The sequence below is a fragment of the Cyprinus carpio genome, chromosome A19 (assembly GCF_018340385.1).
Source record: "Cyprinus carpio isolate SPL01 chromosome A19, ASM1834038v1, whole genome shotgun sequence".
Lineage (NCBI taxonomy): Eukaryota > Metazoa > Chordata > Actinopteri > Cypriniformes > Cyprinidae > Cyprinus > Cyprinus carpio.
The window spans coordinates 10,313,447-10,329,807 of record NC_056590.1 but is presented as its reverse complement, the minus strand read 5'-3'; the positions used below and the strand labels follow the sequence as shown (position 1 = coordinate 10,329,807).

The window sequence follows — 16,361 nt, the reverse complement described above, 5'->3', positions numbered from 1 at the left end:
CAGGCGAATGAGCACTGAATGGAGCCTACTGTGTTTTGAAGAAAATGCCCAGAATCTGATTCAAGTTGAGAAAAGACTGTCAATCCGACCTTTTGTGTCCATTCATATTCCTGAACAGTTTTCATGAATGTCACTGTGTTGTTACTTTACATTGCTAATCTTCCCCATCACTAAACTTACTCTTGTCCCTGAAGGTAACAATGGGAATATGAGAGCCGAAGAGTTTTAATGGTGCTCCTCAGACACCCCTTAATATAATTCTTGAATTTTATGCATGTGACAGTGGGCAATTGTGCATTAACGTACTTACTGCAACATTTGTGTTTTCATACATTGGTATTCAAACTGTTGTTAGTGGAGCATGGATGATACCTCAAGTTCATTAGTCCCTGTAGTTGAGTTGTTGCTGCCTCGTTATATCCTAATGCAAACCATTCTCTTTATTTATCCCTTCGTCTCCAAAACTGACAAACCAACAACTACCCGAGTGATTCAACTCCACTGTAGGACCCGTTTCAGAGTCTAACCGCAACAGCTCCAGACGCCTCACCTTCCACAGATGGCTCTGTTAGACAATAATACAGTGTCCTCTGGTTGAAGAAACACAGTTTTGCGGTATGTCCTAAGAGATAGTCAGTCATCATGTCTTCAAGTTTCAGTCCACACAATCTTTTTTGGAATGGGTTGTTTTTGAATCTAAAACGATCATAGAAATTTGGTATGCACTCTTAAAGAAGGAGGTTTTCTCACCATGCCAATAAAAAGAGAAATCATTTTAGATTCTCAAAGAACCTTTCAGTAAAAAGTTCTTATTAGAGCAATAAGCCCCAAGAACCCGTGGTTTACAGTGAATTTATAACACTAAGGGGCATGTAAGGTTAGTTGAAGGGAACCCCCTTAGCTGTTATAAATTCAACTGTAAGCACAACACGGGGGTTTTTCTTCCCCCCAATGGAGGCATAGATGGCTTATACTAAAATGGTTATTCCATATAGGTAGTAAGGTTTCATAAAATAAAACAGAGCAAATAAAGTGTAATGATATTAATAAAAACAATATTCTTCCACCAAACAACATAGTTCCTCAGAAACAGTTGTGGTTCCAACAAAGTGGTTGCCGGGCAACACACAGATATAAACAAAGGTGTATGTTTGTAGTGTCATTTACAACAGCTTCGAACACAGCTCAACCAATCAGAATCAAGGACAAGAACTATCCGTTTCATAAAAGAACCATTTTTTCTTAAAGAACATTTAAATAATCTGAAAAAAACTTTTTTCCACTTTAAAGAAGCTTTTGTGGAATGGAACATTTCCATTGGTGTTAAGGTTTCTTCACAGAAACATTGATGTCAATGCAGAACCTTTAAGAGTGTAATGTTTGAGCCATTAATATCTTAAATAGATCACTGGATCTCTCTTCCAGACATGTTTCAGTGCATTATGCAGCTGGTTATTCAGGAAAAAAATCTTAAAAATGGAAAGATGCAATGAAAATGTTTTTACCAGAGGAGTGTTGCAGCAGGTTTTATATCTCACCAAATTTCTGTGTTTCCAGGTTAGTTTAAAATAGTTTTTTGGGGAGGAATGCAGACATCTCACCACAAGAGGGCCCAACTCATGCTCAAGCTTTTCAGCTCAGAGAGCACCACATCTGAGAAGATTCACGGAGCACATAATAAGCACCCTCTTCCTTAGTCTGGCTTTATTTAGTTTATTGTATTTATTTTAACATGTCCCAGGGAATTTAAACTGTTGTGCATGCCTTATGATTGTAGCTCTTAATGTATGGTTGCATACAGATATAAAGGTGACCAAAGCTATTTGTCAGTAACCAAATTTTTTGGTTCAGGAATGTTTTGCTAACCATATTATGTTGGATTGATATTAATAGGCATTTAGTTTGAGTAATTCTTAGTAAAGTATATTCATTTTTCTATGAGTAGTAGTGAATACTTTGGTTTACAGTGATGGGTGTATACAGTAGCTGTGGGGAGTCTCTATAAACAACGCAACTCAACTTTTTTAGTTTACATGATGTTTAATATAGTGGCCGTTTTTTTGTTCGTGTGGCCAGTTTATCCATCCTGGCAGGTGGCGAGCAAATGCACACCACACTGACTCATATGAACCACCTAGACCCAGAACACGCTGGACCAAAGAATATATATATTATATATATATATATATATATATATATATATATATATATATTAGTACATATAGTTTTAGAATAGTATATTGTACAATATACTATACTAAAACTATATGTTCTAATATATATGTATTCTGTGCCAGTGAGTTCTGGGTCTAGGTGGTTCAGTATGAGTCAGTGTGGTGTACTTAGTATGTATAGGCTATTAATTTTACGAGCTTTGTTTAAGGCAATATTGGGTTTTTATGGTTCTAATGCAGTTTTTAGCTGACTTTTAAGAGGCCTTTCATCTCTTAGGCATGGCATGAAATGACAGCAAATAATCATTTGAAAATATGGCTGCATGTATTTTTTTTCAAAGTTAAATTGAATAGCTTTCTGGATGAGACCTAAATGGACACATTATTTAGACAGCACAAATGAACAGGCCTATTGTTTAGAGGCATATTACCGTTTGTTCACGAATCGTCGTTTGTCATAAAAGTTCTACATTTGTTAAGAAGAACTTTAATTCACTTTCTGGAAAGTATTAGGCTAACTGTAATTTTTTAAACTTTTCATCAAGATCAAGAAACATCAACCACACTAAGACACTTGGGCAATCCGGGAACTTAAATACTCATTTGATATGTTTCTGTAAACCCATATTGTGCCAGGAGTTGGTATGATGGTATAGCTGTCTGTGTATTATAAATAAATCATAAATATAGAGAGCCATGATCTAAATTATAACCTCTAGACAGGCCTGTACATGCACGCCTAACTACTGCGGTTGGCGGGTAGAGAGAACGAGACAAGGGAGACAGATCCAGATGGCTTGATGGATTTATCTTCATGTTTTTTGCATCTTTTGAAGTTGAATCTGTTTGTGGTTTGTTGTCACAGTTGTTTGATACATTTGCAGATGTCTCCTCATTTGTTCATAAATATAGAATCTCTTCTCCATCTTCTTCATCATCCTCCAATCTGTCCGTCTTGCTCAAAACAAGGGCATCTTTGTGAGACAGTAAAGGTCAATATGTCAGGTGGTATGTCCTTTGGTATTTAGCACAGCTATTTGAAGCTCACAAGACAACAGTAAAACACCAACGGTCAAAGAAAGAGAAGATGGAGTAACCAACTCTCGGATCTTCTACATTACATGGTCATGACAGAGATGGAGGTACAAGTTTGTTTAGAAATGTTGGGGTCACCTTGACTGCTGATGACTCACTGTTGGGAATGTTGCTTCTAGGTCTTGTTCTTTGAGAGCCGATGTCTGTTGCTGTTTGCAGACTGTTTGAGCACACAGTGTCTGTTTGTGAACTCCATTGTGAGAGCATCCAGTGACCTTTGGATGCAGGCATTCAAGGACATGTTTACCACGTACAAAAACGTTTTGCTGATCTCTATTCAGTGTTGGGTGTTTGGTAGATACAACAGAAGCGATACGGTCTTCTGTAATAAATACATGACTTAACAGTAGTGATAAGACTGATTTAGGTTGATTAATCAGCTGATATTTAGCTAGCTATTTTGAGATGATTTGTCTGATCATTTCACCTGGTGTCCACTGACAGCTTTATTGATAGAGAGTGCTTTTTTATTTTATTTGGAGGAATGTTAGATAATTGCTTATTCTGTTATATTTACTATAATATATAAATGTCAATTTTAAATCAATATTTCAAAAATATATGATCAAAATTATATTTTTTGACCTAATTACATGGTATACATAGAGTTTTCATTCTCTGTTTTTATTCTGTTTTGCCTGCAATGTCTTATTTTATTTGTGCTTGCCCTTATTCCTATCCTAATTTTGCTCTATTTGGGAAATGCTTTTAGGGCTTCTCCCTCCTTATTTTATCAGTTTTAGCCAAGAAGTGCCCAGCGGACATATATAGCGTTGTGGTTGAGGTCTCCAACAGTGCCATACATTGTGCACATTGTCTCTTCTGGAAACCGATACGGTGCCCAGAGACTTTCTCTTTCTTGTTCATCTCTGTCTCCCAGTATTTGAATAGGTTCACCTTTTTGAGAATCAAGGAAGCATTGCATTTTAGCTAGAAGCCCTACTTAGGATTCCTGCACTCTTGAACCTCTTTCAACCTGTTTCCTTACAGTATTGTGTTGAATATTGTACACTGCTCCTCTACAGTCTATTGCCATCTTATAAACATCTGTTTTTATATTTTTTTGTTTGGCTAGCTGTGTACTCACATTTTAATTAGTTTACATAAGTACAATTCCTTATTTGTGGTCTATAATAGTTGCTAAATACAAAATGACTTAACTACCCATTGTGGGTAATACACAGACCATATTTTGGTCAATGTGGTAATAGGGACAAAAAATACTGGCAGAGCCTCAGAGGACAGTGCCAGCACTAAAATGAAAGGAAATAAAAGATTTGTCAAGCACTAAAAAGAGTATATGGAGACGGAGCCAAATATGTTTAACCTCAAATACATATTTCAAATACATTAAGACTTGTTAGAGAGTTTAACATAGTTTTAGACAGTTAATAATGTAGTACACATACAGTAGTGTGGTTTGAGCAGATGGCATCAGGATTCATATGAATCCCATAAAGAGCAACAGAGCTGCCAAGAGCAATAGGAAGATGGAAACAGGCATAACATTTTAAAACCTGCCTGTGTGGGGTCTGTTGAATGATTCAACATCTGTTTAAACTCACATTGTGAACTGTGTAAAATGGTGTTCACAGAAACAAGTGCATTTATCTTGTCTGAAAATAAAATAAAAAGTATGCTGTTGGTTCTCTTTGGATCGAAATTAACAGAAACTATTAATATGAATGCATAATTATAAACCAAAACGATAATGTTAAAGTATCTTAATGCACATTTTAATTCTAACAATGGCCAAACTCTTTTACTTCTACAGATCCCATGTAGATGTTTTTGCGGGTGCTGCAGTTGCCTTCCCTCCCTGAAGGTGTGCAGAAAGTTTCGGGTTTCTGCACCTCCCGCCGGTCCGGCACTCCTGATCATGCCTACCGCATCACTAAAAAAGCCCAGATCTCTGCCCCCACCAAACAACTATTCTCAGGTAAGCTCCTTTAAGATCAAATCGTTTTAATAAACATTAATCTTTTTATAAATCAGATCCGAAGACATTATATTGCATTCATAGACACACAATTGTTTTAACATGTTTTATCTATAAAAAAAAAAACAACACCAATTACAATGAAATGTATCTGAAAGCTGCTTATGGTATGTCAGTATGTGTCTGGAATATGAAGAAATTCAAAATAGATAAGGGTATGATTTGTGTAAAGGATAGGTTCATAATTGAAAGGCTTGAAAGGGAAAGTGCTGAGACTTGTAAAAACTGATGGTTGCATACTTTTTTAGATGTTTGTATATACAATTAGGACATTTTGCACTTTCCCTATAACATTTTGGGTACTGGGAAAGTGTATTATATTTATATATTATATTAAGCATGAAATTATTTTTGAAATTATTTTTTAGCTGGGTATTTTGATTGCAAATTATAGTATAGTATATATAGTATTTTTTTATTTTTTTTTTTGGGGGGGGGATGTTGTTGGGATGTTGTTTTAATATGCTTAGAAAGATTACTAGGTCTGGGTGACAATCATTTTGGTCCCTAACATGCAATTACTCCTCAAAAGGAGGATGAGAGCTTTTCAGTACCTAATGAGATGGTTGCATAGTTAAAACTAAATCTGAACGTTAGAGTCAATGAATTGTGTGCAATTTATGCAAGTTGAGTCATGAATCATAGGTTTATCCCAGACAGCAAATGTCTCTGTGCTTGAAATAACCTGATTTTTTTTTATTTTATTCCATCCCTGTAGGACGTTTCCCTGAGAATTTCTCCATCATGACTCTGGTAAAGGCCAAGGCTGGTCTTCAGGCCTTCCTGCTGTCCATCTACAATGAGCAGGGGGTACAGCAGCTCGGTCTAGAGTTGGGACGCTCACCCATCTTCCTGTATGAGGACCAGAATCGAAAACCCGCCCCAGAGGACTACCCACTGTTTAAAGGGGTCAACCTGGCTGACGGCAAGTCAGTAACTAATGCCTGCTGAGCCCCATCAGCCCATCCAGTTTCAAATATATTATAATCATTTGTGCTATTCAACCACGTTGATGTTAGTTTTCAAGTAATGTAATGTGTAAATGTTGAGTGAACCTTTGTATGCAGGGGCTTAAAGGTTCCTTACAGTCTATATTAATGGCTCTTGGCAAACACATAAACTATATACAGGAAGTCTTTGTGACTATCTGCCCAATTAAACGTTCAATATCTTCTCTCGTCCTATAGGTGGCACCGCATTGCTATTCTGTGCAGAAGAAGAACATTACTCTGATCCTTGACTGCAAGAATCGAATTACAAAAACTCTGCCACGTAGCAACAACCCAGTCTTGGACACCAAGGGCATCACTGTCTTTGGAGCTCGTCTCCTGGATGAGGAGGTCTTCCAGGTCTGGTACACATTGTGCAAGAGATAACTAGAATTCTGTGATAGACACTTTGTGATTGATAGATGACAATTAAAGGGACAGTTCACCCAAAAAAGAAAATTCTGTCATCATTGACTGATGAATGTCTTTCTTCTGTAGGACTTATGAAGATATTTTGAAGAATCTGGGTAACCAAACAGTTTATGATCCCCAATGACATAGTATGGAAAAAAGTACTATGGACAAGTCATTGGGGACCATCAACTTTCTGGTTACCCGGATTCTTCAAAATATCTTCTTTTATGTTCAACAAAAGAAAGGAAATCATGAGTAAATGATCACAGATGGTCTTCCACAGATTTCCTTGTGGGTAACCAAACAGTTGCTGGTCCCACTGACTTTCATAGTATGGAAAAAAAATACTATGAAGTTAATGGGGACCAGCAACTTTCTGGTTACCCACATTCTTCAAAATATCTTTTGTTTTCAGCAGAAGAAAGAAATTCATACAGGTTTGGAACAACTTGAGGGCGAGTAAATTCTCATTTTTAGGCGAACTATCCCTTTAAGAAGGGTCTCTTTGTAACATGTTTAGAGTCTGAGTTTTATTTATTTATTTATTTATTTTTTTCATGAAATGAACTACAAATTATGGTGATGTTACAGGCAACTGTAGTAACAAGAACTGTCAACATGGAATCAAAACTGACCTTATTTACTTTGTTAATACATATTTCTGGACTTTTAAGTAAACCAATAAGTACAAATATTTATTTACCAAATTTGATGATGGAGAATATTTTCAAACTTTGCAGAGAAGCTCACCTAGATGGCTGACAATTGTTTCATCCGTCTTCATGAAATCTTGCACAAATGTTACTGAGAATGTGATATCGTTCAACATGTTTTTACGCTTAGGGGCCAAATACTCTGGTTAAGTCAACTTACAAACTAGTTGAGACAGTGAATATGTAACATGTTAAGTTGAATAAAATATTTAAAAAAACAAATTTATGAAATCATTTTTAAGGTGTACTCTTGTTTAATGCCTGTTACAATCCAGTCAATGGCTGATGGATAAAATTAAGTCCTGTCTTGTGTTTTCTTGTTGAATATTACTCTAAAATATATCACATTACAGGGTTGCAAATGCATTTTGTTTTGACTTAAAATTTCTCTTATATGGTTTAATCAGAAAATCACATGTGAGACAGTTCTGCTGCACGTCCCTTATTGCTATTATTGAATTTAAAATTTAAAATAAAAATACAAAAATAAAATGCATTAGTATCCCAGATTACCTGACTTTGACCCCTGGTAACAAACTTGATACTTTCTTCACATCTGGTTGTTAAACTGACATCCCTTCTTTTTCTTTGCTTCTCTCCAGGGTGAGATCCAGCAACTGCTGATCACATCCAATCCTCAGGCCGCTTTTGACTTCTGTGAGCACTACAGCCCCGACTGTGACTCCCCTCTGCCCAAAGTCCAGTCACAGGACCCAAACAGCTTCGTGAGTACCACAGTACAGTTTTACAATTGGGCAAAGTGTCCTGATGTTATGCAAAAACAGTGACTCAGCCAAATATTTGCCATAAAATCTGGCTTGGTTCAGAACCATTCAAAAGCTGCATCTGTATTTGATTTGGATTGGACTTGCACTAAATGCTTGGATAAATATGGGCCAAGCCAGATATTGTATATGTTACTCACAAATGCATCTCACATCAGAATGCCATGGAATGATTTCATGGAAAATCATCCACAAAAAATCTAGAAATTGAATGCTTTTCTAAGCACATTAGTATTATATTTTACCTGCACTATCTAGAGCCCCTCATTTGAGTCAGATACACACATCACAGCCCTGCAACACATTCTCATACATCCACAGCTCTTCCACGTCATCAAAGGTGCTCTGTCACAAATGCATCTCACATCAGAATGCCATGGAATGATTTCATGGAAAATCATCCACAAAAAATCTAGAAATTTGAATGTTTCTAAGCACATTAGTATTATATTTTACCTGCACTATATAGAGCCCCTCATTTGAGTCAGATACACACATCACAGCCCTGCAACACATTCTCATACATCCACAGCTCTTCCACGTCATCAAAGGTGCTCTGTCCTAATGCAGTCTCAGTTTCTCATCAGTGCATGTTGCTTTATATTTTGGCTTTCTTGAGATTTATTTCTTACAAAGCGCACAAGGATTCTCCGTTCAAAGTGTAGATCAAATTGGAAACATAGTAGCAACCTGGAGGAGTTTTATCACAAGTTCTTAGGCACAACATGATAACATGACATGGAGTGACAAAAACATTTTTAACATTAAAAAACACTGTAATCTAATATAATGTATTTCTTTAATAAAGACAGAAGTGTCTTTTTTTTTTTGTTTTTATTATTTTAGTATCAATGAGATACTATTATCTCATTGATTCTAATATTATCTAATTAATTATTCTTTTGAATTAATCTTTTTGTGTTTGGTTTTAATTTTAGCTTCAGTTTTAGTTTTAGTTAACTGTTATAATCCTGAGACAGAAATATGATATATTACTCCAATGTTGAATAAATAGTTATAATTGAATACACTTATTTAATCAGAATGAACAATTTTTTAGAAAAAGGCTGAGCAAATTGCCATAATGGCTTTTACCTTTTTTAATGGCTTCAAGCACACATCATTCAATCTGAGTTTAGGGTCAAACTGTTTTATAACATCCATTTGACTCTAAGTGCTGAAACGGCATATGATAGTTTTATTTCTGCTTACAATAAACTCTTATGCCAGCTTTTCAGATGAATGCATTTGTTTTCATGTTCATTGAAGTTCTCAATGTGTTTTACAGTTTTGAGGGTTACTCAAACCCATGAGTCTGATGAACAAATGATAAAACCATAATGCTTTCGTCCTGCCCTTATTTCTAGCTCCTACATCTCACTTTACTCATCCTTCACTTTTCTGTCCTCTTTCCCTATTATTCTCTCATTCGTTTTCTCTTTCCAAAGTCTTATTTTTTCACTCTTGTCATTTGCTACATTCCCTTTCTGTCACCCAGATGCCTCTCTGTCCTTCCCTGCACTCCTCTGGCTTCACTGCTCCTCTCTCTTCCCCCGTGTCTCTCAGTACTTTGATGAAGAGCGGGATGATTATGAATACCCCTATTATTATGAAGGAACTACGAGTGTCCCTCCCTCCCAATCCATCCCTCCCTCCGTCCCAGCCGTGGACCCCACCAAAGAGGTAAAGAGGGAGAGCGAAAGTGGAGTGAATCAGAAAAGAGAGGTGGAGAAAGAGACGGAGAGTAACTGGATTTAGAGTAACTTGAGTTTTAGATGCATTTAATAGTTTTTCCATCAGTATTTTTGTCTTTTTTCTACACATCCCGCTATCAAAGCAGATCAAACTAAATTTCTGAAATCTGAAAATAAGTTTTGCAGTTGTATGCAGTACTTCTCAATTAAATGTATTTGTTTTAAAGATGTTTACTGGAAAACAAGATAAAATATTGTAAACTGAGGCTGTAGGCTTTGGTTATTGCTAATACATACAAGAGAAAATAGACATCTGAATAGAGAAATCAAAAAATGGTATGCAAATAAATGAAAGAAGTAAGAAAAGTCAGTATACAAATATTTCTGTTGTTAAGATGTGTGTTGGTTTTTATTTTGTATGTTTATTTATTTGTATGTATTTTTTTTAAAAAAAAGTTTTTTTGGGAAGGAGGAAGGAGGCAGAGAGTGTAATGTTAAACTCACCCGTCTCTTTCAAATGAATACAGTTACTCTCTTTCCTGTTCACTCCTGTCTCACATCGTCATGTGTGCTGTCCCACCTCTCGTTTCACGTCGCCCATCACCTGTCACACTATATTGATGTTGCTTGTGTCATCTACATGTTGTCCTTTGTCATATAATTGTATCTGTATAGTGTCAGATTGTGTTGGTCTGTACATGATTGTGTGTATGTGGAATTTTAAGGGGCACTGGAGGCACAACACACACACACACACACACACACACACACACACACTTTATCACTCATAGATCATGGCCCCACTGTGTTAAACCAACAGCTCAAAAAGAAAAGACAAAAAATGATTTACTAAACAGAGAAAGTACTGTGTATAGATCCAAGTATGTATATTATATAGGATAAATCATATTTTATTCTATATCTAATTTATATTTATGAAAAGTTTGTTTATATTTAGATTTTTAAGTATTTTTTATTAATATTTAAACTTATGTATTGATTAGCTTGTTTAATTCTGATTTTCCTTACTTTTTTTAATGACATTTTTTCATATGACTTATTTTACAGAGAAAGTCAATATTCTTGTTAACTACTGCAATTCAATAATTCTTCTTAGTAATTTAAGCAATAGATTTCAATATATGAGGCAATTCCAACATTATTCAGAATTTTCATGTGCATATAAGTAAGGTCATTGCAACTTATTGATTTGATACTGACATGATAGCTCAGGTAAACAGTTTTTTTTTTTTTTTAAGGAATCCACTTTTCATTCTTCACAATTGCATGGCATTATTCTTCTTAAATCTGATTTTTTAAATTTTTTATTCTTATGTGTATTTGCATGTTTTTACATTTCACCTGTTGTGTGAGTAACAAAACTTGTGTGTTCTCTTGTGTCTTGTGTCACTCTGTTCTTTTATCATGTACAACAAGCGTCTGTGTCTATGTGTTTATTCATATCCATCTCTTCACTTTATAGGTTTACTTTCACATTGTACTCTCACTTATTGTTAGGGCTGTTTTTCTTACAGTCATGTCTTTATCTTGTGTGCTCACTGAGCTGTTTAAAAAGCTATTTTGTGTTTAACTGTGAGTATAGCTAACTTTTACTAGTTTAATTTAGCTCAGTATGTGTCAGCTTGAGGATTAGTTCTTCAATTAATATGCCTGTTTTATTCTCTGCAGTTTGTGCTTTTGCTTTCATCTGAATCTGGGTAGTCTACGCCATTCATTCCTTTCATATTGATTAGTGTAACGAATGACATTTGAATCAGTATTACACTTTTTATGTTATTTGCTTAAACAGTTCCTTTAATGATTTGATGCATGCTAGCAATGTCATTTTAAGGGGATTATGAATGGTGTATCTTGACTATCTCCCTTCCTTTCCTTTCTGTGCTGTTGGGCAGCACAGTGTACCAGCCATGCATCAGTTTTATCAACAGATGCTATTTGAGCAAACTTTTCCCCAGTGCCTCACAGCGTTACGTCCCCATGCGCACAACATGCTGCTTTTTTAATGTGGAGATTGGCATTATTGGAGAAAACAGTATCAAACTGTTTATCTTTCTGTAGGTACGATTGAAGTTCACGAAGTCTAAACTTATTAAATGAGTATGAACAACTAAATCTGACTTAGCTTCATACTGTATCCAGTAATGCCAGTAAAATCTCAGTCAGTCATTCAAGCAACAGCGATCTTAAATTCATTGTGTTTGTCTCTCTCTATTTTTCTGTCCATCCCACCCATCCCTGATGTCTTCCACTCTCTGTCTCTCTCTCATTCACTCTCTTTTCATCAACGCTGACCTGTCACTTATGCTTTTAAATAAAAACAATATTAATCAAATAGGAGGGAAAGGCGAACAACGGCAAAGCTGATAAGTCAAAAACTGCTCCAGCCAAAGCTGCTCCAGCTAAACCAGCTAAAGCCAAGCCAACTTCAAAGCCAAAGGACAAACCCTCTGCTGCGCAACTCTTTATCTCAAAGATAAAACCTACTTTAGCTTCTAAATTAGCACCTAAACCAAAAGCAATACCAGCCCCAAAGAATGACAACAAAAAGAAGGCAAACGACAATGGAAAAAATAACGGTCAAGCTAAAGTAAATGGGAATGGGAAAGACAATAATGGTGATGCTAAAGCTATTGGTAAGGCTAAGGCTGGCAGCAATGGCAAAGCCAATAACAATGGCAATGGGAAGGCAGCTGTGGAGAAAAAAGCCAACGGAGAAGCTAAAGCTATTGGCAATGGTGCGAAAACAGCAAAGACTGAAAAGGCAGCAATAGCAAAGAAATCAGAGACAACTGCGAAGACAACAGAGACCAAACCACAACCTGCCAAAGACAAAACAAAAGCCAATGCATCACCTGCAAAGCCTAAAGCAACCAAACCTGTGGTAGAAAAAGTTCAGACCAAAGTCACTAAAACTCAAAAACCTGTTGCTTTCAAACCTACCCCTGCGCCTTTGCCTCTCCCTTCAAAGCCTAAGGTCCTGGATGTCAATAACATCAAATCAATGTCCAAAAATTTCCCACCCTTCGACAAGGCTGCTGTGAGTGGCACGACCATGTCTTCTCCAGAAATACCAAAGAAGAAACCCACCAGTGGTTATCAACAGGTACAAAATCAAGAGCCCGCGTTGGCTGTCCAGAGCTGTATTTCCAACCTCACCATCCTGGTACTTCAGGACCGCGTTCATGAAGTATCTCAAAGGAAGTGCTGATCTGGGATCTTCACTGAAAATGTTGAAAAATCACAGATGCAACACATTCTCTGACGTGCTTTGTGAATAAGGTCCTATATATAACCTTTCAGGTTTTACAAAAATTTTCAGTATTAACGTCATTCAAAACAGAATCAGAGAGGCGCAGAAGAACAAATAATGATTATAAAAAAAAAAATAATAATAATAATAAATAAAAAAAATTCAATTGTTAAAAAATGTGTAAAACCATAAAGGTATCATGATGTTGACCAGCTGTGAGGTTGGAGACACACAGACCCACTGGATCTCCTCCACTCTTTCATATACCAAATGATCTATGCAATCATTTAGGATATGATAAGCGGTACAGACTGTGTCATCGCCGCATGGCTATTTGTACAGTCTTCCATTTTATTTCCTTTCACTCCAAATCTACACTCTCTAACTGGTTCGTTTTTAGGAAGTAGATCAGCAGGTAATGCCAATTTGAGCATGTGATCAGTTAAGAAACATAAGAAGTCAGAGTCATTGGTAGAGCTCAATGTTACACATGACACAACGAGTCTCGTTCTTCGTCTCACTTTATGATTTCTGCCTGTTTCTCTTTTATGTGTTGTTTGTTAAATGCTGTCCTGTCAGTAGTATGCGAATGAAGCAGTTTCACAGAAAGTATCCTGTTTATGTTTGCAACTCCGTGAAGCTGCACTCCATGATTATCGATCCTTTCTGTCTTTGTTGAAGATCTGAAATTGTGGACAAATGTCCGAAAGTTTGTTATCAGTTGTGTTCCAATGGTCTGAGACTATTGACACCAACGTTAGCAACGTCATTTTGATCCAACTGGACTATATTTTATCCTTGACATGGCAATGTGGCTAAGTAACCCAGATCAAGTTGAAAGGAAAATCTGGGATAGCAAATCTTGGCTATTAAAATAAGTTTTTCCTAATGTAAAGGCTTATTACAAGATTTTTGATTCCAGTTGCAAATGTTTCCTGTTCTGATTTTACTATGACATAAGATCAATTGAGTTTTTGTGTCTGTTGGCAAAAACACATTGATCTTTTCTTTCTACAAGTTCATCAGACTTGAGCTTGTTTCATACTAATCAATCTCTCCCCTTCAAATCTGCTTACCTCCTCCCCCAACCCCTCCCACCTCTCGGCCTCCTCCAATCAGGACGTAGATCCTGCTTACTCAGAGGCTGAATACACCCCCACAGACACCGATTATTATTACACAGTAGAAGAAGAAGCGAGCCCACAGCCAGAGAGTGATCTGACTGGATATGAAGAAACCATTAACCAGGTAACCCACACCCATAGATATCTGAGAGACATGGAGCGAAAACAGTCTCTCAGTTACTCTAAACCATTACACTGGAGGTGAGACCAGCCTGTGTATAATTTACTTTAACAATTAACCATTCTGCAGCCACCTGTGCCATGATAAGTGCTGTACTTAACTGCAAAATGAATGCACAGCATCCATTTTATCAGATATTCTTTTGTGATTCTAAAATTGTCTCAAGATTTTCTCCTTGTTCTTATATCAAAACTTTACATGACGATGTCATCTTGATATAAGAACGGAAATCTTGAGAAACAGAGATCACAGAAAAAAATGGTACAATACCATGCATTCATTGCCGGACAGTTTCTTTTGAGTTATTTTTTGGGATGCAGACACTGCCAATATGTAAGATCTGAGAAACTGATCAGCTTAAAAACTGAGCAACTAAGTAAGTGGATAAGTTATGGATAGACCTAACTAAAACACTTTTTTTGTCTAGAGTGGGACTTTTTGTATTGGTCTGGTTTGTATTTATGAATAAACAAGATGTTCAGTAATAGTTTGGAAATGGACATGGACAGAAACTTTAAATGAAAGAGTCAACAATACAATGGTAAGAGACTAGTAGGAAGTAGTGCTTTAGGTTTTGCCTCAAAGTAAGTGTGTTGCCATAGATCTGAGTGATTGTTTGTGTCTCATTTTGAAATTAATTTACTGATTCATTAACAATATTGGAAAATACACCAGAATTCAATTTTATCTTGAGGCACAACGGTCATAATTATGGTCACACATTTTGCTTAGTCAATGTCTTTATGATGGAGAAGAAACGGACAAGTGCTTTCTTAAGGCCCGTTCACATCTGAAACGATAACTGTAATTATTCATTTTTAATAATCGAGTTGACAACAACAACACAGAGGAATGATATCATAGGAATCACTTTAATAAAATTTTTTACTAGGTAATGAATAATCAAAATATTTCCAGTCATTCAGAATCAATTTGACTTTAAAGAGCTTGAGCATTTTAGGCAGTAGAGTGTAATTATAATAAACAGAACGATATTGTCTATTGGTGTGAACTCTAATACAGTTATCGTTATAGTTATCTTTATGGTTATTATTCTTGGTGTGAACAAGCCTTTAGACTGAACAATAAAGTGGTAAATAAGACACGAAGAAGACTATTTTGGTGAGATCAGTCTGTGTACTATTTCTGTCTGTGTGTGTGAGTGTGTGTGTGTGTGTGTGTGTGTGTGTGTGTGTGTGTGTGTGTGTGTGTGTGTGTGTGTGTGTGTGTGTGTGTGTGTGTAAACCCGTGCCTGTGTGTGGATGTTTGCTTCTCTCTCATATCTGTTTTACAACAGGTAAGCTCTATTATTCTGATGATTCTGTCTCTTTGCCCTCTTATTTCCTCTCTATTCTCCTATCTTCTATCCATTTCTGCCCCATCACACCATATAATCTTCCATCCTTCAACCCATCCACTCCACCCCTACCTCTGCTCCCAATGGTACGGCTCAGGTGGACGAGACTATCGGCGTCGAGGACATAGATGCGACCAAGTCAGGTGGTGAAGGGGTGTCTCAAACCCCAGAAGAGCCCTTCACTGAGGAGTACATTACCAGCGACCTCGGAATGAAGGAGTATGATTATTCCTACAGGGACTACAATGAGCCCATCATCGAAAGCAAGACGGAAGACACCTTTGGCCCTGCTCTGTCTGCTGTGACAGATGAGGGAGGTGTAAGTTACCTTGTGCTTTCCAGCAAATTCCTTTTGATAAGCTTTAATAAAAGCTTAAATTGAATTTGCAATGGCTTTAAATCTTGCAGAGGCATCAAGCAGGTAGTTGTTAAGACTAGCTAAGCGCTGCTGTTGGTCTAAATGCTGGTCCAAGACTTGAGCTCTGTTCCAAAACCTAGTTAATTACCTAGACAGAAAATTAAGAATTAATTCTAATAATGTAGTCCCTCATGGCCATGATTTAAC

At 36.6% G+C, this 16,361-nt stretch overlaps 1 protein-coding gene across 1 annotated transcript in view; it reads left to right on the top strand.

The window, feature by feature from the left end:
- The window catches only part of LOC109111231 (collagen alpha-1(V) chain-like), a 32,069-nt gene that overhangs the window by 2,026 nt on the left and 13,682 nt on the right, over window positions 1-16,361 (top strand). Inside the window, exons 2-9 of the mRNA XM_042777167.1 lie at window positions 5,095-5,208; window positions 5,987-6,201; window positions 6,456-6,617; window positions 7,987-8,109; window positions 9,736-9,852; window positions 12,220-12,987; window positions 14,254-14,382; window positions 15,894-16,115. Of these exons, the coding sequence (XP_042633101.1) occupies window positions 5,095-5,208; window positions 5,987-6,201; window positions 6,456-6,617; window positions 7,987-8,109; window positions 9,736-9,852; window positions 12,220-12,987; window positions 14,254-14,382; window positions 15,894-16,115 (1,850 nt within the window). The remainder of the gene's footprint in view (window positions 1-5,094; window positions 5,209-5,986; window positions 6,202-6,455; window positions 6,618-7,986; window positions 8,110-9,735; window positions 9,853-12,219; window positions 12,988-14,253; window positions 14,383-15,893; window positions 16,116-16,361) is intronic.